This window comes from Abramis brama, assembly GCF_963993115.1.
Source record: "Abramis brama genome assembly, chromosome: 7".
Taxonomy (NCBI): Eukaryota; Metazoa; Chordata; class Actinopteri; order Cypriniformes; family Leuciscidae; genus Abramis; species Abramis brama.
This window is the reverse complement of record NC_139969.1, coordinates 38,195,665-38,221,467: the sequence shown is the minus strand read 5'-3', so window position 1 is coordinate 38,221,467 and position 25,803 is coordinate 38,195,665. Positions and strand designations below refer to the sequence as shown.

At 36.8% G+C, this 25,803-nt stretch overlaps 1 protein-coding gene across 1 annotated transcript in view; it reads right to left on the bottom strand.

The window, feature by feature from the left end:
* Positions 1–23,592, bottom strand: part of LOC311087540 (histamine H3 receptor) — a gene marked incomplete at its 3' end in the record, with an annotated part of 30,419 nt that extends 6,827 nt beyond the window's left edge. Inside the window, exons 1-2 of the mRNA XM_084120866.1 lie at positions 23,177–23,592; positions 20,519–20,685 (exon numbers count right to left, since the gene is read on the bottom strand). Coding sequence (XP_083976992.1) covers positions 20,519–20,685; positions 23,177–23,414 — 405 coding nt within the window. The 5' untranslated portion in view covers positions 23,415–23,592. The remainder of the gene's footprint in view (positions 1–20,518; positions 20,686–23,176) is intronic.
* Positions 23,593–25,803: the final 2,211 nt, after the last annotated feature.

Sequence of the window (25,803 nt, the reverse complement as noted above, 5' to 3'; positions counted from 1 at the left end):
AAATGATTTTAAGAATTAATAACAATAATAATATGAATTGACTTTTGAGTCAGTGAAAAAAGCTATGTCCAGAAAAAATTATAAATAATTATAAATATAGCATTTAGTTTTCAGCAGTGTTCACAAAATTCAATAATCATTTAAAAATTCCCAAATCCATTTGACCTGAACAAAATATACATTTTCCTAACATGACAACTGAGTTACATGTTTTTAAATTATTTATTTTAATTTGTTTTTATGAATTTCTAATAAAAAAAACTTAATTCACATACAAAATAGTCTAAAGTTTTCCATACTCTTTAGTTTAAGAACCACAAAATCATGTTAAAAACTTATATATATACACAGTTGCATAAATACAGTGAGGAAAATAAGTATTTGAACACCCTGCTATTTTGCAAGTTCTCCCACTTGGAAATCATGGAGGGGTCTGAAATTGTCATCGTAGGTGCATGTCCACTGTGAGAGACATAATCTAAAAAAAATAATCCAGAAATCACAATGTATGATTTTTTTAACTATTTATTTGTATGATACAGCTGCAAATAAGTATTTGAACACCTGTCTATCAGCTAGAATTCTGACCCTCAAAGACCTGTTAGTCTGCCTTTAAAATGTCCACCTCCACTCCATTTATTATCCTAAATTAGATGCACCTGTTTGAGGTCGTTAGCTGCATAAAGACACCTGTCCACCCCATACAATCAGTAAGAATCCAACTACTAACATGGCCAAGACCAAAGAGCTGTCCAAAGACACTAGAGACAAAATTGTACACCTCCACAAGGCTGGAAAGGGCTACGGGGAAATTGCCAAGCAGCTTGGTGAAAAAAGGTCCACTGTTGGAGCAATCATTAGAAAATGGAAGAAGCTAAACATGACTGTCAATCTCCCTCGGACTGGGGCTCCATGCAAGATCTCACCTCGTGGGGTCTCAATGATCCTAAGAAAGGTGAGAAATCAGCCCAGAACTACACGGGAGGAGCTGGCCAATGACCTGAAAAGAGCTGGGACCACCGTTTCCAAGGTTACTGTTGGTAATACACTAAGACGTCATGGTTTGAAATCATGCATGGCACGGAAGGTTCCCCTGCTTAATGTCAAGGCCCGTCTTAAGTTTGCCAATGACCATTTGGATGATCCAGAGGAGTCATGGGAGAAAGTCATGTGGTCAGATGAGACCAAAATAGAACTTTTTGGTCATAATTCCACTAAACGTGTTTGGAGGAAGAAGAATGATGAGTACCATCCCAAGAACACCATCCCTACTGTGAAGCATGGGGGTGGTAGCATCATGCTTTGGGGGTGTTTTTCTGCACATGGGACAGGGCGACTGCACTGTATTAAGGAGAGGATGACCGGGGCCATGTATTGTGATATTTTGGGGAACAACCTCCTTCCCTCAGTTAGAGCATTGAAGATGGGTCGAGGCTGGGTCTTCCAACATGACAATGACCCGAAGCACACAGCCAGGATAACCAAGGAGTGGCTCTGTAAGAAGCATATCAAGGTTCTGGCGTGGCCTAGCCAGTCTCCAGACCTAAACCCAATAGAGAATCTTTGGAGGGAGCTCAAACTCCGTGTTTCTCAGCGACAGCCCAGAAACCTGACTGATCTAGAGAAGATCTGTGTGGAGGAGTGGGCCAAAATCCCTCCTGCAGTGTGTGCAAACCTGGTGAAAAACTACAGGAAACGTTTGACCTCTGTAATTGCAAACAAAGGCTACTGTACCAAATATTAACATTGATTTTCTCAGGTGTTCAAATACTTATTTGCAGCTGTATCATACAAATAAATAGTTAAAAAATCATACATTGTGATTTCTGGATTTTTTTTTTTAGATTATGTCTCTCACAGTGGACATGCACCTACGATGACAATTTCAGACCCCTCCATGATTTCTAAGTGGGAGAACTTGCAAAATAGCAGGGTGTTCAAATACTTATTTTCCTCACTGTATGTACAGTTAACTGTGCAGTGAACTATTGTTTATTTTGTGCGATCTCCACGGTAACAGCAGCTTTCTGGTTGGTGGATGAGGTTCACGTGATGCGTCGTTTGAAATTTCTCCCGCTGAAGGGTGAAGAAGACGTCTGACAAACCGAACCGCTGTTCAGGTAAGTGAAGCTATTTTGTGCACGACCCTATTTTTTTTACAGTCTATATATTGTGTACGACCTAACATTAAATGCAATACATACAGCAGATATGCAACCACATGGGTTCTCTTTTGCACTCATGCCGCAATAGATCAAGCCTGCGATGTGTTTACAGCTCTCTCATTTTTTTAGTATTTTTATTTAACCTTAACCTCGATTAAAAATCGACCGTGGCGGGTACGAAGGTTATTTTGGCAGGTTAATGGCAATCTTTAAAAAATAGAAGAACATCTCTTTTTTGGAGCTTTTTTAAATACCTGAATTTTTTGCCTATGAACTTTTACCTATGGTAGCTGATTCACTGCCCTGAACTTGAGAACGCGAGTACAGACTGACGTGACCGGGGTGCTTTTGACCGGCCTGCGGGTCATTCAATAGTGCCACATTATAAGCAATCATTTCCTGTATAAAATGTAACCGAAGCAACCTTATTTTAATTTGTTACCTAAATTTATTTACAGTTGGTGGATGAATATTTGTATATGTATTTATTAATTTAGTATTTTGTCTTTTAGCTGCTGTGAGGAAAAAATCGTCTGACACATGCCACTGATCAGGAGAAAGAAGCAACAATACAAAGATGGCTTCAGCTCCTGAAACAGCATCATAGTTTCAGCCGTTTACTGTCTATGGTTTCAGCCCAGATCTGGCCCAAATCTGGTTCATGTGGATTTCACACGGTCCAGATGTGGGCCGGATCTGGGGTGCGTTTCCCGAAAGCATCGTTGGCCAACTATGGTCGCAAGTTCATCGCAATGTCCATTGAACTCTATTGGTAACGACGGAACTTGCGACCATAGTTGGCCAACGATGCTTTCGGGAAACGCACCCCTGGGCCAACACAGAAAAGAGGGGCTGCAGAGCTGTACTTCACTTCCTGAGGATAGCATCACTCTCTCCCTCACACATACAAACATTCTTTTGTGCAAATTTGTTTTAAGTAATTTTTTTTCATTTGCTTTATGTTTGTTGAGAGTAAAATTACATTATAATATGTTTAAATTTCAGTGCTAGATTCATTGATAGATTCATTTAGTTAGAATTGAAAAATGTTTTTTTTTTTTGGCTTGTGCATTACTACAATAAGTAAACTACTGTTTAAGACAGACCAGAACATTTTGAAATTAAATGCACTGTGAGGTGGTAATAAGATGTTAAGCTTTGAATGTTCTAAAAAAAAAAAATAATAATAATAATAATAATAATAATAATTTATTATTATTGGCTTGTGCCTATTGTTAAATAAACTATTTTTGAGAATTGAATTTTCTTGTGCCTTATTTGTTCACATGGTTTGGGTAAGATTAGGCTGGGTTATGGCTCAGTTTTGGGGTTTCTGGTTAAAGGGTGGCGTTGATATGGTTAACTTATGGCTGAGAATTGGTACCAATAATAAAACCTGTTTTGGCCCAGTTCAGGGCCAGTTAAGGGTGACTAACTGGCTGAGATTCGGGCCAGTTATGGCCCATGTGTGACCCTTGTCTTTAATCCAGTTCTGGGCCACTTCAGGGCCGTCATTCTTTGCGGTACTTGGGCCAAGGGAAATGTGATAGTGTGGCCCGGAGCTGGGCCAGAAAAAAATTGCTATGTGGGCCCTTGCTTCATTTAGTATGCGGTTCTATGAATTTGCAAATTAGCCCCGCCTCCACTCACTCACACCAGCTCAGAGATCCACTCTGGGATTTTCACCACAGGGGGACTTTAACACTTAAATATCTCAACACAGACTCCAGTGCTCCACATTATTTTTAGCACACCATATTTATATGTAAGTGTTACAATACTCTTCAATCCTTTTTACACACTACTTGCTGTTACTTTATTTGTAGTTTTGTCACTATTCACTACTCTAACTCTAAAACAAAATGTTAAATTCAGATGAAAAAGTGTTACAAAATAACTATAGCAATTGATAAATTAACTGAAAAGTCAATAAATCAACCAAGCAATTATCAAGACGAGATAAAAATAAAGAGTTTAGAATTTATTACTAACCCATTATCAGACTGCCAATTACAAATAATCTCTTAGCATATTTAATTTCAAGACAACAAAGTGTGGCATTGCTCCACTGAACCAGGATCACCACACAGAAACCAAATAAAAAAATAAAATAAAAAAAACACATAGTAGCGAACGAGGACAAACATTTTATTTTGCTGACAATATCAGAGTATGTGTGCACCGTCATAGTGCTTCCGCCGATAGAAAGAATCTTTCTTCACTGGCTTTGATTGAAGCTGAAGCCGCAGTCTGTGAGATCAAACATGGCTGTCTAGCAGATTAAAGGCACATGTTACGTTTTGTGATTTATGTTCGTGTCATTGCTCTGATGTTAAGAGCTTGTGTGGGGAAACAAAACAAGACATTTTCAAGGACGCTTTCTGACCCGAGTCTAACCAAACATCAGAGAAACCTTTGAAGTAAATATTCAACAGTATCCACTGCTTTATATATCTGTGTTCCCAGGCCATCCCAGGATGTTTCTTTAGTTAGACAGATTATTATTTTATCTACAGTAAAAGTAGTTTATGCACCTCTCCACTCAACAGTGCCTAAATGAAAATACAATCCTAGCCAACCAGGTTCACACCTGTTGCTGCCTAATATTCCTAGTTTACACCACTGATAATCTACTTATCACTGTAGATTTTTTTAATAATAGAAAAAATAATAACAATGAATTATATACATGTGTATTTTTCACAACTGTTCAAGGACTCCGGTAGCATGCAAGTAGCTCAAGCACTATTACTGTTGTGCTCTTAAGTACAGTGGTCTTCTTTTGTGCTTTGAGCAAAGATCAAAGTAGCAGTAAAATAATAAAATATCAATAATTCCTTTAGTTTGTGGGGAGAACAGGTGTGTTGTTGAGCATCGCTGTGTGATATGTGAACCACTTTAGCTTAAGAACCTACAGAAGGCTGTTTATCTCCGATACCTCTGCGCTGGAACTACCAGATGATCCAGTGGTTTATTTCCATCAATCCATCAGACGTTCAGCAGCACACTGTCTGAAAAAGTGGGTCATATATTTGGAGATGTGGTCTGGCAAGTTTCCCATCCTCCGCATCTCCTTCAGTGAGATAAAGCGCATTTAGATGAAGCCAGGTAAACGAATTTGGCTTGCTGTCCATGATGGATAGCTTGAGCACTCGACAAGATATCAAACATATTTTCTTTTTCTGTCCTATTTGAATGCAATCTCAAAGAAAAGGTATAGGTAATATTTTATTGGAATGGACTTGTTTCACATCTGAAATTGCTTTTATTTTTGGCTGACCAAGCCCTCTTATTTTTAACCATTTATCACATAGAGACCACTTTTCACAATCCAATAAATTCCCAGTGAGTGAGATCAAGTCTACAATTTTCTTGTTGAATATCCTATTTTATTTTATAAAATATATTAGAATATGGAAGCAAAGTGTGCTGCGAACAGTGTTTCACATTGAATTTAAGCAGGCAATGGGTAGTGGCAGTTTGTGAGAACTTTTCAGAGATGCTGATAGGTAAACAAACATTGATCAAACTATTTTTTTTTTTATTGCAGCAGGTTTGATTTTTATGTATCTGCTGATAATCAGTGGTCTAATATTCTGTGTTTAGTTAGTTTTCTTTGTTATCTAGGTTTCCAAATACATACTCATTTGCTTCTATAGTTACTGATTAAGTTCGTCACTTGTCTAGTTTGGTTCATCGTTATCTAGTGTATTCAGTTTCCTCGGTTAGAACTGCCCCACTTCATCTTATATCCAATCTGATGAAACTTACATTCATCTTCAAAACACAAATTAAGATATAAAAATAAAATTTGAAGATTAAAAAGTTTAAGCTTCATATAGTTCATAAAGACATCCTAAAAGACTGGATTGAATCAATCATTCCATATTGATTTTTATCATGTAAACCATATTAATCAAGCATTTTAATCAGGGCCTTCTAAAGAGACACAATTTCTTTATATAATGAACATATTTAATTAAGGCTTTTATTTACATAAAAACCTTATAAGCTGGACATCAAATGAGAGCTCAACACTACTTGCATGATGTAATGCACAAGAACCAGTGAGGTTTGTTCTCGCGTATCAAGGACACATGGTCATTCTGTCAGCCGGTGAGGTGCATGGAATGAGCGGAGCGGTTCTTGAAATGTAATCTGTCAGCCAGTGAGCTTGCAAACTCCCGAGCATTAAATCAGGGTTCTTCAAATCTAGACCTCAATTCAAGGTCCCACTCCCAAACCTAATCAAGCACCTTGAACAAGCTATTCAAGGCCTTCAGGATTACTATAGACTAGTTTAATCAGACTTATCAGACCTATTTTAAACAGACTTATTTCAGTGTTACTGCAAACTGGTAATGTAATACAATGTACATGTATTATAAGAGCCAATGCAAGGTTTTTCCACTTGATTCTTGAGAAAGGTAAATCCTGTAATCTAAAGTAAAATCTACCACAGTGTGATGGAGCTGGTCAAGGTGCTCTCAATGACGCTGCTGAGACTCTTTGGTGCCATGCCGGAGTTTCCTCAATCTTCTGAGGAAGTACATCTGCTGTTGTGCTATCTTGACCAGCTGGGTGGTGTTAAGTGACTGATTTAGATGCACAGGGATTTAAAACAACTCACCCTCTCCACCTCAGGCCCATGGATGATCAGCAGCTGATGAGTTCTCCTCTCCTTCCTCATGTCTATGATCATCTCCTTGGTTTTGTCTGTATTGAGAGTGAGATTGTTTTCTTCACACCATTCCACTAGACTCGCTACCTCGCCCCTGTATGCTGTTTCGTCACCGCCAGCGATAAATCCAACAACTGTGGTGTCGCCAGTGAATTTCAGGATGATGTTATCCTTATGGTTAGCAACGCAGTCGAATGTGAACAGTGTGTAGAGTGTGAGGCAAAGGACACCTCCTTTCGTGGTTCCAGTGTTCATCACAATGCTGTTTGATGTGATATTTCCATTTCTGACAGACTGTGGCCTGCCAGTGAGGAAATCCAACAGCCAATTGCAAAGTGCAGAGTTCAGTCCAAGTTGTAACAGTTCATCAGTGAATAACTATTAAAAGTGGAACTGTAGTCAATGAAAAGCATCCTAGTGCTGCGCGTCTTTGTTTTTCAAGATGTGAGCGGGTTATATGAAGGGCTGCTGAGATGGTGTCCGAGGTAGATCTGTTTGGGCGGCAGGCATACTGTAAGGAATCCAGCGTTTCCGGTACACTGCTCTGAATGTAGGTCAGAACCACTCTCTCAAAACACTCCATTATGATTTCAACGGATCTGTAGTAATTCAAACAGGTCACTGTTCTCTTTTTGGGAACTGGGATAATGGTGGTAGTTTTAAAACAGGTAGGAACCGTGGTCTGTGAGAGTGACAGATTGAAGTAGAGGTGAGAACATCAGCCAGCTCTGAGGCACATCCCCTAAAGGCCTGCCCAGGGGTGTTATCCGGGCCTGCAGCCTTGCGAGGAGTAATTCTCCTTAAGGCTTTGTGTACTTCAGCTAGTGAGACAGTTAAAGGGGGGTTGTGCGATCTGGCTGTGCGAATGGCCCCACTGTGTATAGCTGCAGGAGGTCTTAAAGTGGGCGTAAAATTGGTTTAGCTGTTCAGGCAGGGTGACAGTGGAGCTACTTACATCTGAAGTGCTCTTATAGTCTGTGATGTGTTGCAGGCCTTGCCACATCCACCTAGCATCAGCAGTAGAGTAAAAGCTCTCAATTTTCTCTCTATACTGCCTTTTAGCCTTCATGATGGTCTTCCTTAGTTTGTACTTCGCTGCAATGTACTCCTCTGTGTTTCCTGATCTAAATGCAAGAGATCGAGCACACAGCATGTTGCGCACCTGATTGTTCATCCACGGCTTCTGGTTTGGAAACCTCCTGATTTGTATGATGGGCACAATGTTGTCGACGCCAGTGCTTATGTACCCAGTCACATATTCAGCATACACTTATATTTTGATGGAAGAATCCTCTAGTGTGGCTGCAGATTTAAACCCCTCCCAGTCTGTCTGAGCTAAACAGTCTTGAATTATGCACTCTGTTTCTGGAGACCAGAGTTTAACTTGTTTAACAGTTGGGTTTGTTTGCTTAAAGTCAATAATTGTATACCTTAAAACTCACCTTTGATCACCAAAATTACATATTTAGGACTTATTACCTTAAAATAGCTTGAATGTAATTCTACACCCTTGCCTCATTTAGTATACGTGGTTGTATGAATATGCAAATGAATATGAATAGCTTGTGACGTCAGAAACACCAGCGATTTCAAACCGTATTTTTGAGTCTTTGCTTCACTGCAGTTTTAAGGAGAAAATACTTAGCAATGGTGTTGACTTTGATCATGGTTTGTCTTAAAGCATATTAAAAACATCACATAGACATATAAACAACATTAAAAGCTGGATGTTCACCACAGGGGGACTTTTAAGTCTATAGGCTGGGTTTAGGAACAAAGAAATATGATCAGAAAGTAAAAGGCTTTGTATGCATCTCGGATGTTACTGTAAACATGATCCAGCATATTCTGATCATGTGTGGGAATGTGTACGTGCTGAAGATATTTCGGCAATACAGTCCGTAGATTACAGTGATTGAAGTCGCCCGAGATAAACAAAAGCAGCATTGGGGTGCGCCGTTTCCAGCGCATTGATGGCGTCATGAGTTTGCCAAGCACTGCTGATGAGTTGGCATGCGGAGGAATGTAAACAGCAGCCAAAAACACAGCACTAAATTCCCATGGTAGATAATAGGGACGGCATTTCTGTAGCAGCATCTCAACATCTGGTGAACAGTGCTTAAAAACAACCTGTACTCCACACCATGAGTTGTTAACAAACAAACACACACCTCCCCTCTGGTCTTACCGGAGGCAGCTGCGCGTTTGTAACTGCAGGGCAGATTCCGGGACTTTGGCTGATAGCCAAGTCTCTGCAAAAATTAGAGCACTAATTTCCCATTGCGTTGTAATCCTGATACTCAGTTTGTCAAGTTTGTTGTCCAGTGATCGCATGTTAGCTAGCAGGAGGCTGGGTAGCCGTGGTCGGCTAGCGCAAGCTTTTAGCTTGACATAAAGTCCCCCTCTCTTGCCTCGCTTGTGTCTCTGCCGTCGCAGGGTCGGCATCCTCACCTGAGCTAAGAGGCCTTCTCTGGGAACGCGGTAGTTACGTGCGATGCAAACAATGCAGTACAGGTTCGGAGGTATAAAACTGGTAGTGATGTGTCGTTTATGAACGATTCGTTCATTTTGAACGAATCTTTACTATGACTGGGGACTGCCGAGTTGTCTCAGAGAGTGATTAGTGCTTAGTGATTAGTGATACATGCGCACAACATCCCATAGTTTCTGTACATGAAACAGAAATGATTAGTTTGAGTCTTCGGGAGTTCGGGTTCGACTCGGCCGGGTCCTCCGAGTCTTTCGTTCTTCCTGTCAGTCCCATTGAGACTATATGATTAGTTCATCGAGTCTTTCGGGTCTGAGTCCTTCATTCTTTTGTCATGTGACCGCTGGTATCTCGCTACAAATACAACATTAGATTTGTATTATTGATTTGTATATATATATATATATATATATATATATATATACAAATCAATAATACAAATCTATATATACAAATCAATAATACAAATATTATATATATATATATATATATATATATATATATATATATATATATATATATATATATATATATATATATATATATATATATATATATATATACAAATCAATAATACAAATCTAATGTTGTATTTGTAGCGAGATACCAGCGGTCACGTGACAAAAGAAAGAACGAATAATTTCTCTTTCCAGTACTGACAGCATATTCTCTATGGGACTGACAGGAAGAACGAAAGACTCGGAGGACCCGGACGAGCCGAACCCGAACTCCCAAAGACTCGAACTAATCATTTCTGTTTCATATACAGAAACAATGGGATGTTCAACACAAAATGAACCGGTACTTTATGGGATTAATATCCTGCCATGATTCAAAACTGAAAATAAAGTTCTGAAAGGTTGAAACTAAGTGTTCGAAAACTCAAAATCTTACAAAAAAAAGTTTTGCAAGATCGAAAAATAAGATTTGAAAGCTTGCAAAATGTAAAAAAATAAAAATATCTCTGCAAACATTATGTTGTTTTTGAGATTTCCTTCTTCAGAACACGTTGTCCCCTAGAGGACTTAATGAAGATTTTGATATTCGTCCATTTCTTTGAATTGTTATATATGTGTGTGTGTTTCTCTCTTTTTGTATATAATACATCAAAGGTTTTGGAGTGATTATTTTAATTTAATTATTTTGATGTATATTTTGCAGGTATCAAGAAAAGTGTTTTTCGAAGTGCATATTAATTATGATATTGTTGTATTTTGCATAGTTTTTTAGATATTTTTGTGTGTATTTTTTCTTTTCTTTTTTTTTCTTTTTTTCGTTTTGTAGTTGTTGTATTGGTTAGTAACATGATGTTTGGACATGTGATCACTTGGAGATATAAAAGGTTGCACATCTGTAGTCAATTTGTCTGATGAAGAGCCTGCGTGCTCGAAACGTTACATACGCTATGCGATAGTTGTCTTGAAAATAAATATTTTTGATAATTTTGGAGCTTAGGTGTTGCCGACTTTATACTTTATTTTTTATTTGCTGTTTTCTAGTCGAGCACCCTTTTGAGACTGATGTGCGTGCTTTTGTTTCATTTTTCTTCTTCAGAACTGCAACATTTTTTTTTACGATGTTGCGCAAACAATTTTTCAGAGTTTCAAATTTGTCAGTGTTCTCCCACTGTATTAGTTTGTTTTCCAGGTTTGAAACCTTGTAAATGGTGATCTGAAAACTGGTGTGCAAATGTGTGAAAAAAAGTTTTGAAACTCTGAAAACAGTGTTTTGCAGGCTTGCAAAGTGGTAAAAATAATAAAATCTCTGCAAACATAATTTTGTTTTTGAGTTTTCCTTCTTCAGAAGTGCAACACTCTTTTTTACGGTGTTGTGCAATCATTTTTTCAGAGTTTCGAATGTGTCACTGTTCTCCCAGTGTATAGTTTGTTTTCCAGATTTGAAACCTTGTAAATGGTGATCTGAAAACTGGTGTGCAAATAGGTGAAAAAAAGTTTTGAAACTCTGAAAACTGAGGATCGAAAGGGCGAAACTTATTACATTACATTACTTTTGCACTCCTATTGCAGACTATTTTTTCAGAGCTGAGTTTACAACACCCACTTTGCGGAGATACGCCCACACAGTTGCGAGCTTGCGACTCACGTGATTTGTGGCAGCGTTGTCACGCAGCTCTGCTCTGAAACTCTGAAACTCAGACTGAGCGAAAATGAAGCTTCGCTTTTGTGTTGTAAAAGTCCTTTATTCTGAAGCAATAATCTTAAATTGATTCTCATTGCATTTTTTAAAAACATTTATAAAGGCAATTTCCCCCTAACTGTCATCTTTCAAGTCAAATTCTATACATTTTAAGTCACTATATTGCTTTTACCAATCAAATTGACTAGTATCAAAAAAAAAATAATAATAATATGCAAAACAAGCATAAAACAAACAAACAAAAAAAACATTGTTTTGGTATCAACTATTCAACATGAATGCATGGGGCAAAAATTAAAAAATATTTTGTGTATATTATGTGTATTTTATGTTTGTTTAATGACTGCTGCTGGCCAATAGAAAAAAAAAAACAATAAAACTTATAAATACAATTGTAGTTAAAAAACAAAAAATAATCATAAAACATAATGGGGCATTCATGTTGAATATTCTTTTGAATGGTGTTATCAAATAATGATCTGTTATAATCTGATAGAGAAAAACAACATGCAAGTAATTTATAGGCCTACAGTTAACTAATGTGATCTTTACAAAAAACATAATGGTGTATGTAACTTTGAATTGTGTTTTACCTATTTTGATACCAATGTGAATCAGCAAAAACGGAAATGTCACTTTTTCAGAATATTCTATTTTAAAGATAATTTATAAAATAAACTTTTTAAAAAGCCGTGCATCCTGTTTGCGTATCCTGTGCGCTTTCGTCATTGGCGGAGCAGTCGGTCAATCCCACCTTTCCAATAAATACGACTTGTGATTGGACTGTACGTCAGCAAAAAGCAAAGCATTGGCCAAGAGCAGAAGGCCCTCCCTCCAGGCTTTTTTTTAAGTTGAGAAGTTGCGAAGCTTCATTTTCGCTCAGTCTGAGTTTCAGAGTTTCAGAGCAGAGCTGCGTGACAACGCTGCCACAAATCACGTGAGTCGCAAGCTCGCAACTGTGTGGGCGTATCTCCGCAAAGTGGGTGTTGTAAACTCAGCTCTGAAAAAATAGTCTGCAATAGGAGTGCAAAAGTAATGTAATGTAATAAGTTTCGCCCTTTCGATCCTCAGTTTTCAGAGTTTCAAAACTTTTTTTCACCTATTCGCACACCAGTTTTCAGATCACCATTTACAAGGTTTCAAATCTGGAAAACAAACTATACACTGGGAGAACAGTGACACATTCGAAACTCTGAAAAAATGATTGCACAACACCGTAAAAAAGAGTGTTGCACTTCTGAAGAAGGAAAACTCAAAAACAAAATTATGTTTGCAGAGATTTTATTATTTTTACCACTTTGCAAGTCTGCAAAACTCTGTTTTCAGAGTTTCAAAACTTTTTTTCACACATTGGCACACCAGTTTTCAGATCACCATTTACAAGGTTTCAAACCTGGAAAACAAACTAATACAGTGGGAGAACACTGACAAATTTGAAACTCTGAAAAATTGTTTGCGCAACATCGTAAAAAAAAAAGTTGCAGTTCTGAAGAAGGAAATCTCAAAAACAACATAATGTTTGCAGAGATATTTTTATTTTTTTACATTTTGCAAGCTTGCAAATCTTATTTTTCGATCTTGCAAAACTTTTTTTTGTAAGATTTTGAGTTTTCGAACACTTAGTTTCAACCTTTCAGAACTTTATTTTCAGTTTTGAATCATGGCAGGATATTAATCCCATAGTACTTCAGTGCGTCTCGAAGTTCGAACCCGAAGACACGAGGCGGGGAACAGACGTGATCAATTTGAAGTTGTATAAGAAAGAACGTCTTGGATCAGGAGGTGAGGTGAACTAACAGACTACATTAGCCTGAACTTAAGACCCAACTAATCAATTAATTAAACATTTCAATTTCTTATAATTTCGAATGTAATCAACATTTTCGTAAGTAGCCTACTAGACGTGTTGGGCTATTTAACATGACATTTTAATTATATTCTGCTGAAATTAACGAAATGACTCAAAAAAAAAAAAAAGATTCGTTCATTTTGCTGATCGAGATTCAAAGATCCGAGAGATCCATGATCATGAGACTATTCCTACTAATTCTGAGGAATTCCTTACTGTTGTAGTGGCCGATAGGTGTTGTCAGGGTGTTGTAGGGCTGAGCAAATATGGGCAGAACTCTTTACTGCCCTAGTACTTAAAAAAGCCTTTTAAAGGTATACATGTGAATTAAACGTGGCACAATGGCCTTCATCATCACTGTATGCTAATGCATAACTAGTACAAGGGTTTCATCAATATGCTGATTGAGGACTGTTGGGACACTCCAGGCACAGAATGGTTCTGTCGGGAGAGACAGTCATTTGCACCTCAATGACACATCTGTACCATTTGCTTCACAGCACATATGCTTTCAACTACATACTGTTTATTTACTAGTGTGTTCTAATATGTAATTATGCCATGTTTGGTCTCATTTGACAGCCTATAAACTGAAATGAATGGTGGTGAACTTAATAGAGATATTAAAGTACACTGTAAAAAAAAATCCCGTAAAAAAACGGTAAATCTCTGGCAGCAAAGTTTCCAGACGGATTCCGTTAAATTACAGCAAATAACCATTTCACAAAATTACAGGCAAAAACCGTAAAAATACAGAATTGACTTTACGGTCAAAATTAATTAAATTACAGTACATTACTGTTGATAATGGCTTATTAAACCGTAGAAAAACGGATAAATTATGTCAAATTACATAAAAAGAACATTTAACTTTAAGGTTAAACTGTAAATTTAGGGTTTTATAAAGTTATTTTATAATAATGCTCTGTCTATCTACAGTAATTATCTTTTAATATATAGTTTTTCTGTGTAAAATAACTATGAAGTTATGTATAAAAATGCAATAAGTACATGAATTCAAATACAAAGTTTGTATATTTACAGTTTTAATTTTGCAGATCGTTTCACAAATAATAGCAAATGTAGTCAATTTCTGTTGAATTAACTAAACGTAAAAGTACGGAATACCAGCACATTTACAGTATTACTCATTAAACAAACACTGAACATCAAGATACGTGAATGATAGGCAATACAGGCTTAGTATATCATTTAGAACATGTAAAAATATCCACATTAAAAGACAATTGCTGTATGCCTTTATACTCTAATATAACTTATTTTAAACATTTACAATTACATTTTATCCAAAGTGACTTAAAATTAAGAGAACAATAGAAGCAACGAGTGCAGTGACAAGTCCCAGTTAGTGTAGCACAGTGCACAATTTTTTTTTTTTTTTTTTAAACAAAGATTTAGTATTATTGGGTCAAGTGTTTATGAAAAGATGGATCTTTAGCAGTTTCTTGAAAATGTGTTGAGTTGGGCAGGTCATCCCACCAGCAGGGAACAGTCCAGGGAAAGGTCAGTGAAAGTGATTTTGTGTCTCTTTGGGATGATGGCACCACAAGGTGCCGTACACTTTCAGAACACAAGCTTCTGGAGACACATAGATCTGAAGCAGTGAGTTTAGGTCTTGCTGCAGCATCTGGATCAGTTGCAGAGGTTTGACTGATGCTGGAAGGCCTGCAATAGTCCAGTCTGGATAGAACAAGAGCTTAGACAAGGAGTTGTGTGGCTCCGATAGGAAGGGCCGGATCTTTCTGATGTTGTATAAGGCAAATCAGCAGGATCGCAGCAAGGATGGTTTGGCTGAAACCATAAGCAATTCTGTCTTGGCAAGGTTAAGTTGAAGATAAAGGTTTTTCACATCCAGCAAGAATTTTCCATCAGGTAGGCTGAGATGCGAACAGCTACCGTCAGATCCTCTGGCTGGAATGAAAGGTACAGATATGTGTCATTAAGTGATAGGAAAAGTCATGTTTCTGAATGACAGAGCCTAGTTACACTACAAAAAAAAACCAAAAAATTAAATAGATGTGTGGAATCTAACACAATCGTGGTCTTACTGTAGCAAAACCAAACCTTGTGCAGCTACAGTGGCCTCACAAGGATCAAATGAATATTCACATGGGAAAATACAGTATAAAACAAATTACATTTTCTGCACTTTTAGTGCAATCATATGGAATCAGAAGACTCGGCCATTACAATATTTTAAATTACTTCTTCCCATACCTTGTTTGCCATGATCATTTTGCTTTCCACTTGACCTGAAATCACAAAAAAATATATTTTTTAACAACTCAGTATTACATTTACACATGTCAGAATATGTTCCACTGGGACAATGCAAAACCTCAACTGACTATGATCTGGAAGCTGAGCAGGAAAGGCTAACAGTGAAGTTTTGAGCTGAGACACCTAACGTTAGGGGTGTACCTTTCTGTTCATCTGGATCAATGCAATTTTCATAACCAATGATCAAAAGTATCCTATGAAAAAGGCTTCTATGATGACCCCAGGCCATCCAAAATGTAGATAAGTTCATTTCTTCATCAGAACACAAACATTCTATCAACTTTTATTTTATAAGCCTAATATATGCATTCTATAGCTACGTGTTGGCAAGTAGATGCAGCCAGAATATGCAATTTATCATGTTGTGTTCATATTCTAGTCTCATGTGCTTTCCTGTATCATCAAGTACAGTATTTACTGAATTCGTTTTCTTAACAGTCTTGATAACCCTTACGAAAATTAACTATGATTTAACCACAAAGAAAAAACAAAAAAACAAACAAACATGGTAGGCCTATTTGTAGTATAACTGTGGTTATTAAAAATGGTAATAAAAATCCGCCAAAAACGTGGTTACTATAATTTTACTATAATTAAAACCAAGGATATTTTTTAAGAGAAGAGTTTTCAGCTTCCAGACGGTGTTTCAAAACGTCCCGCCATTTAAGAGATTGATTTACTGACAGATACTATCGCGTATTAACGAAGATTTTATACACAATTAGCTAAACGGACTTTGATATGTAGGCTATAACAAGTCTACGAAAGCTCGTTTTAGGTCTTTTGAGGTGTGGGTTCAACTGATCTTTCTTAAAACAGATGGAAAATGTAAAGACGCATGATGCTACTGCTACATTTTCATTGTTTTGCCCTCCAGCTCTCGCCAGTTAACTGAACATCATTTAAGAATGCTAACGTAAGCTTGAAAACTGTAAACTTTTAACACAAATGTATGTAATATAAAATATCGTTCACATGTAACGTTAGTATAATGAGACTCTTACCTCAGCCGGTGATCGGTTGGCATGATGTCCACTGTGACGAACAAGGCTCACTGAAAAGGGCGTTTATTTCCGAAGAATCCAAATGGACTGACTGACTGACAACAGAGCTCCTGCTCACGGCTGCTCTTGACGAATACGATTGCTTTGAACCACTGTTGATCTCACAATCCACTTCACTAGAGTAACGTTAGACTGAGTTCAAATCTCCCGCTTGCCCAAACTCGACTGATCAGCTAACGTTAACCGTTGTTGTGGGCGGGAGTAAACAGCGGAAATGAATTTGAATCTGCGTCATCGCGCGCGCGCACTCTCTCTCACACACACACACACACACACACACAAAGCCCTGAATGTGAAGCAACGGAGATTTGGAAAAATATTCATAAAATATACATGAAATTATGGGAGATTAAGACAATGAAATAATGATCAAAATGAGTATAGAATAAAATGTGAAATAAAAAATAATTCAATACAGGCCTACTGTAGCCTAGGGTACTGTATGTACTACAGATACTATTATTTAACCTTATAAAAAACTCACTTTAACCCCCACATGCTTAATAATCTGTAAGGAAAACATATTGAATAGATGCTTATTTCCGCAGTTATACCTTCTTTTCTTTGTTTTCTAATTTCACAGAAAAAATCTGTAAAATATTTTATTTTAAAATATTAAATATTTATTTTATTTGTAAAATATACTTAATAATTTCTGTAAAATTACACATAACTCTGTAAAAATACAGACAAGTTCCTTTTAAAAAACATAAAATTGCTGTAAAACCAAAATACAAGCAATTACCTGTAAATTTAACAGTGGACCTTTAAATTACAGCAAATGCCTTTTATTTTACAGATATTTGCTGTATAATGACAAAACGGTAAAATTCTGTAAAAAAATACAGACAATTACCTGTAAAATTACACTTTTTTTTTACAGTGTATCCTAATGTACAATCTAGGTACTATTGGTTAAACATGCACTGAGGAGAATGTTAATGTTCTTCTCCCCCTCTAGATCTCCACCCATTTGCCTCATCTTTTGGTTTCCTGTCGGTTGGGTTTGGTGTTGGTATTCCACTCATGTTTAACAGTGCTTTGCTCAGGGTATAAGAAGGAAAGGTAACTGTTGATCTAGGAGAAAGGCTGTAACCCCGCCACTCCCGCACACTGGTGCGTAACCTCATACTATGAGAAAGGCTTTTACGGCCTCTTCTGCACGACAGTGCATTATTTGTTACAACTAAGTTTCTATACAGTATGTTGTTCCATTCTACTGTCTGTATATTTAATGTAACTTAATAAATAACTTTGCCTGCTTTAAAGGTTGAGAATATTTCCTTTTATCACCGATTATGTTGAAAGCTAAAGTGATTATAACTTTCATTATCTAAACGTTCCTACGTTTTCCTATCAGTTCTAAGAAAGACCTTTACCTTTAAAGAATAAGAGGTTAAAGAATAACAACAACTTTAATGGAGTCAGATTAATAAATATTTGAATTATACACGTTATCCTTCAACTGCCTTTTGTTCCAATTATTGGTTAAAAATAGCAGCGTAAGCTTCCAGCCTTACAGTATTCTGATAAATACAAGTAGTCTGGACACTTCCAATATATGGAAGATAATAATAAAGCAGAAAATAATGCAAAATGTTTTTAAGGGAATGTATGTTTGCTAGTTCATATTGTACTTTACTACACTTCAGTCCTTTTTTTACATCATCAAATATGTTCTGCAGTGTAACATAAAAAACGGAAAAAGAGCTATGCCAACCCCAACACAGAACAAAGGTACTACACAAATGCCAAGATGCTTGACACGTGGGATATAGCAGTGGATTAAAGCCAGTTATGATGAGGCACAATCAGCATCAGCTTTGGCTTATCATGTGCTGCCAGTGGGACTCCATTGTCCTGCCACCCCTTCCTATCATGAGACTTATCCCAGCATTACCGCTGGACTGGACTGAGTGACAGTGATTTGAAGGGAAGCATCCTCACAAAAATCAACTAACAGACTTGCATTACCATTTAAAAAGGTTGATGGAGTACGACATTAGTGACAGTGCAATTCTTTAAAAAAAGGATAAAATTACCACAAGAGTGTCAATAGAACAGGGTTACAAGCATCTGAATTGCTCTTTAACATGCTAAAATATGTGCAATTACTTATTACAATTACTTATTTTCTGCCAGATTTTTTTCAAGGTAAATGTATGTCTTTCCAAAAAAAGGACACCTGGACACTCCAAAAGGACACAAAATAACCAAGTGATATAAGGAGACCATATAATTCATACATTTATGCACACCAAAGCGCGCACGGATTGGGCACCTCTGGTGTATAGTATGTTTAGTGCAAAAGAGCTTGTTTACATTTTAGACAAGTCAAGTTGCGATACCGACCGGGACTACATGCCAAAAAAAACCTAAACCAACCACCTTGACCTGACTACATATACCCACTACAGTACACAGACCCATTCAGAATGACTAAAAACAGCAACATACACATGACAAATCAAAATATTATCCTGGATATGAGTGGAAACAACCTGAATGTAGTGAAATGTGTCTGTACATAAATACAATGTGCGATCAGTGCGTCAAGAGCATACACAGTTTGTTTGTGCATCAATACAATGGACTCACACGATTACTGTATGGCTCCTGTAAGTCACTGTAATCGTCTACACCAGGGGTGCTCATTCCTGCTCCTGCCGATCTACTGTCCTGCACAGTTCATCTCCAACCCTAATCAAACACACCTGCCTTTAATTTTCAAGTGATCCTGAAGACCTTAATTGGTTGCTTCAGGTGTGTTTGATTAGGGTTGGAGATGAACTGTGCAGGACAGTCGATCGACAGGAGCAAGGTTAGGCACCCCTGCTCTATACCTTGATTGCAATCCTCATCCATCAAAACTTTACTAGCAGATGCTCAGTGCGACTCCCGACTAATGCTGTGTTTCATATGAGGTTGGACGTGGGAATATCCCCAAATAAATGTCCCACTTCAGACCTCAGTGAGTTCCAGGCAATCAGACGTCACGTTCACAGGTTGACCACATGATGTCGCCATGACACATTGAGAGCATAACATGTTTTTGTGTCAATTATGGCAAAAATAGAATAACATGAAAATAACATAAAATTGCTTTGAAAACAGCTGACGAAAAACAAAAACAAAGGTATTATTACATAAACTTAATGTCTAATGTTAAGATTTGTTTTTACGTTTATGCTCATTGGAAGCAGCCGATATCTTGGAAGTGATGATCGGTGCACCCCGAGTTCACAGGCCGAATGTCCGACTTTGAGTGGCATTCCAGATGTTATTTCCAAAAACAAGATGGGAAAAATTCAAATTCCGAGCTGTCTGAAACACAGCTAAGATCATCTCACTGCGTGACGTTATGTTAATGACGCAATTTTACGTGCTTCAGTAATTTATTTGGGTTCAATTATTTTAACATGTTAAGGACTTTAAATGAATCACATGTGTTAATGTCGACAGCCCTAGCTACAGTATTTCATGTGAGAATCAATCCCCTCAATACATCAGTATTGAATGCAGCTTCTTAAAAATACAGAAGCATGAGTATCATAATCTTGTTCAATTCTATGTGGTACTCCATAAGTTCGGCTTTCATGTAAGTCAGACTAGTGAACAAAGCAAATAAGTCGCAGTGACATGTTTCTAAATGAATGAGTTTCATGAATAAAGCTTGTTGCTGTTGTTTATTCTGCTGGTTGCCATGAGCTAAGAATACTGAGTCACAATGAATACACGTTGCTATAACTGAATGCACAATATGCTATATTTCACTCCATATTATAAGATTCCGTGCATAAAATTAGGCCTCACCGCTTTTGTAACGGAGAGATAGCGGTCGTAGCTGATAAGTACGATGTTGAAGACAGAAGCAGTGCAGAGAAGGTAGTCTACGACAAGCCACAGCTTGCAAAGTCCTTTACCCAGCATCCATTTCCCTGTCAAGACGTAGGGTATATACACGGGTATACAGAAGGCACCTGTGGGAAACACCAATCAGAAGCCACAATTACAGTCATTCTTCAAATAAAGCTGAAGAATTTGTGTGGTTGCAACATTTTGTCCATTCAGTTGGTTTTGATGCTGTCAACCTTGATGTAAAAGGTGAAAAAGGGGTGGATTTTCCTTTTTTTTTCTTTTTTTTATGGTCATAGGGCCTACTCTATGGAAGCCCGTTTCCGCCACGTTGAGTAAAAAAAAAAGATTCTTTAAGTCATAATAATGAGAAACTTTCTCATAATAATGACTTAACATCTCATAATAATGAGAAACTTTCTCGTAGTAATGAGAAACTTTCTCGTAATAATTACTTAACATCTCGTAATAATGAGAAACTTTATCATAATAATGAGAAACTTTCTCGTAATAATGACTTAACATCTCAAAATAATGAGAAACTTTCTCGTAATTATGACTTAAACTTCTCGTAATAATGAGAAACTTTCTCATAATAATGACTTAACATCTCGTAATATGAGAAACTTTCTCGAAATAGAAGTGCGAGAAAATAATACGAGATTACGAGAAAGTTTCTCATTATTATGAGATGTTAAGTCATTATTTCTCATTATTATGACTTAAAGAATCTTTATTATTTTACTCAATGTGGCGGAAACGGGCTTCCATATTATACAGTCATTGCAATTTCAAGAGTAAAGATAAGGTCAGATTAGCAAAATTATGAAATCAAAAAGCGTCCATTGTCAGTACTGTAGTGATGCTTTGTTACTTGTGAAAACAAGCAGCTTTCTGTTTGTCAACGCAGCAAATCCATGTGACCAAAAAAAAAAAAGAAAAAAAAAAAAAGAAGGTTGTTTTGGTTTTTGCATTTTTAAATGATTTTTTATCGTATTATATCGTTTTCAAATTTCCTATAAATTTCAGGTTATTTTAGTTAGTTTCATTATTGTTTTGTTAAATTAAGTTTAGTTTTTTGGGAAGACATTTCTATTTAATTTTTAATATATTTAGTTTTAGTGATTATAATTTAGAAGAGTTACACTTCCAGTGTAGACCAAAGCAAGACATTTCATTTCAGCAAAGTTTAATGTTTCAGTTAACTCTTGTGCAATCCTCTTAATAATACAAATAAAATAATTGTTTGAGGTTGAAAAAAGAACCAAACAAATGCACTTAAAAGTATAAAAGTAAAAAAAAAAATGTATCCATTCATACTTATTCATTAACTGCACATGAATGTATTAATGTAATATAAATCACTTATGAATAAGAAAACGGTAAATGTTATTCTGCATCAAAAATAAATGTGAAGCAATATAGTCACCAGCAGGCAGAGAAGAATTACTTCATTTGTATGTGGAGATGTGTTATACTGTAGCAATATAATATAAATACAATAAAAGACAATAAAGCTCCTTACAGTACAATAAGAAAAGGTCCCATTCAAAGTGCATATCCAATCACATAAAATTAGTCAAGGTTTCGAATGAGAAATAAGAGTGTAACCAGTCAAATCAATACAGGCAAGACAATAAAGATGAGAATACAAGAATACAAGCAATTCTTTGTATAGAGACTGTCATGAGCAGCCAACCAACACTGAACTATCTGTAGCATAAACATGTTTACGTGGAACAAGACTGATTTGATTTCATCGGATTTCATTCAAATACTTTCTAGCTTCACACCATTTGCTTTCCTCAACAGTTGTTTGATTTTTATTTTACTGTGATGGCATATATGAATCATCAAGAATCAGTTTTTGTCATCACTAGAACAGACAACAGTGGACACATATATACATCACATGCAGTGATTAATGAATTTAGAGCATTATTTTTAACACCATGATTTGACAAGGCAAGATTCTGACATAGGCTAATACACGGAGAAAAAAATGTAAAAATAATTCGAAGCCATGCAATATTTTCTTTCGTTGCCCAAACAAATGCACAGTGATGTGAAGAATAAGGGCAACAGAACATTGCTGTCCGCACTTATCTCACTTTAATTGAGTGCTGTACTTACAGCAGAACTCTATTAACTCGAGTTTTTTAAGACTCTTGTTTAAGTATTATGGAGAAATACAAGTAAAAAATAATAATAATAATAAAAAAAAAAAAAAAAAAAAAAAAAAATATATATATATATATATATATATATATATATATATATATATATATATATATATATATAAGCGTATGTCGTGTGATAAAAAACAAAATAAAAAAAAACAATTCAACATACAACCTGAAATTAGAGCCTATTGTTTATTAATATATTTAGATAATAATCTTACTAAATAATACTTTTACTAAAAACTAGTACAAATATTAAAGTAAACATTTTTATTCAATTTAATTGCATTCTCTGAAAGCAATATTTCAGACAACCCAGTTCTTCACATTGTTAAATTGTAGCATTCACCCAAGCATCCTGTCGAACACTGGCGCATTTCTGATTCTGACTAAAAATCACTGACCATGAAACTTCTCTGTGAACTTTACTTACCAACGAGGAAGTCTGAGATTGCCAGGTTTAGTAGGAAATAATTGCTCTGTTTGCGCAAACTCTTGTCCATCTTGAAGGCGACGATGACCAGTGCGTTGCCACATACGATCACAGTAATCAATATGACCATCATGAGCGTGAGCAGCGCGAGCACCGGAGCCGCGAACCCCGAGTCTCTCCTCACGGCGGTCCAGTTACTGACCGTGTGTTCACGGGTCATGTTGGGATGGTTACCCATCGAGAGCTTCACGGTCTTCAGTTCGAGCTTGTCTTTTTCATGTGTCTCATGTAGAATGAATTGGTCTAGTAAATGTCTCGTGTGCGCGCAAGTTGACGCCCCTTGCCCGTTCCCACTGCAACCTGGTCTCACAGCAATCCAGCTTCCCTGGCAATAAGACCGAAATAATAACAAAAAAAAAAAATTAAAAAGCGATCAAACGACGACAGAACAATGCAATATCAAGTTAATCACTTTAAAAATAAATATTTAAAGTGATTTATTTTTAAAGTACACCCAGAATAAAGTGATACGTTTCCAAATTATAAAACAACGCCAACTGGGGGAGCGCAGGTGTTGGAACAGGGAATTCGTTTGTGGACCACGGATGCTGCCTTTCATTGACTTACATAGGCATCACTTCCGTGGGCCCATCCCGGAATTTTCGGCGATTCCGTGAAACTGCCACAGATTTTGAGTTAAGGGGCCGTGCTCATTTCACGGAATTCTGTGAGACCAGGTGCGCACGCGCGTCAATGGCGATTTACTATTTGGTGTTCTGATATGACATAATCAGAAAAAAATAAAATAATAAATAATAATTCCTTTTAACATTTAATTATGCAACACTCTTTACAGAAAAATATCCCACAGTTATGTATAAACTCACAACATCATCATCAAGTGCTGTGCTGGGCACTTTGGGCAAGTGCCCTCCAACGTATTCAATCTGTGGCCAAGTTCTCCACATCTTCCCATGGGACACTGACATTCTTCAGGTCTTCGTGAAAAATCTGTCTCCGTGTCTTCCTTGGTCTTCCCTGTCTCCTGCATCCTCCTGGTGGTGTCCACTTCCTAACTGTCTTTGGGTGTTGTTGTTTGGGCATGCGTAGGATGTGTCCAGTGAGGTGCACCCTTTGCTCTGTCACAGTTCCTGAAAGTCTTCATGTGGAGTCCCACTCCTCCTCAGGATATCTTTGATGCAGAACCAATATTGAAAATAGTCATTTATCTTTTTTCCATATTGTTAAAGCATTTTGTTTTCTCTTTACAGCTTCATAAACTGTACTGGATGTCTGCCTAATGCCTTTATCAAAAAAGTGTCAGTGCTCATCAGGTGTTTTGGTAAAGGACAAATTCATTGACATCCATTAGTTCTAGTCATGCAGCAACTTCATGATGCAATAGACAAATGCATATTTCTGCAAGTGTATATAGCAGGTGTTTGTCCGAACAAAGATGAGAGTGTTCAGGAAAACCTTTTGAAAACAATCAATATTTTTTTAATTATTTTTGGTGCTGAAAGAATATTTGTTACCTTTACATTTAGATGGACTTAATGTCTTACATTTAGCTTCATTAAACCTTTTATTACAGTGGTCACTATAGTAAATGTCCACTATAACTACATCTATGGTATCATTATATCACTACCTGGGTTAATGTACAGTAAATGTAATATTCCCATGAATGTATTTTATAGAAACATTTTCTTGCTGACATTTATAATTATTAACTGTTTTAAGTTTCCTTTCATTTAGTTACAATAAAAGTGAACAATAATCACAAGGATATAGAATTAAAGTTGAGAATGTAAAATGTTGTGCTTACGTTTTTGCCTATTTGTTCTTTAAAGCGGAGAAACAAATATATTTTCACAAGTTGAATCTCATCTCTTGGTTTGTAAAAATATAACTTCATCATTATTCATCATTTTTCTCTTCACGATCCTTCTCGCTTCATAAAACAGGTATTTGACACTGTTGGTCCGGATGTTCTGCGTATCATTAACAACAGTCTCTTGACTGGGACTGTCCCTGCTTGTTTTAAACTCGTCACTGTGACTCCCATCCTCAAGAAGCCGTCACTCGACTCTGCTGTATATGCGAATTACAGACCCATTTCCAACCTGTCTTTCTTATCAAAAATTCTTGAAAGAACGGTCTTTATACAGCTGCAACACTATCTGCACATTAATTCTATTTCGGATATGTTTCAGTCTGGTTTTAAACCCCTTCACAGCACGTTCTTAACAACATTTTAATAACGACAGATGCTGGCGATACCATGGCTTTAGTGCTATTAGACTTGAGTTCAGCTTTTGACTTTGTAGATCATAAGATTCTCCTATCTCGGCTAGAACGCTCGATCGGTATCTCAGGTATGGTACTCAAATGGTCCCAGTCTTTCCTATCAAACAGAAGTTTTTCTGTTAGATTAGGTAGTCATCTATCATCTGCCACTCACCTCAATTGTGGGGTACCCCAGGGATCAATTCTGGCACCCCTACTATTCTCATTGTACATGCTTCCTTTAGGATCAATTATAAGTAGATTTGGTGTGTCGTACCACTGTTATGCGGACGATACCCAACTCTACATACCTATAAAACATAATGAAAACACTACAT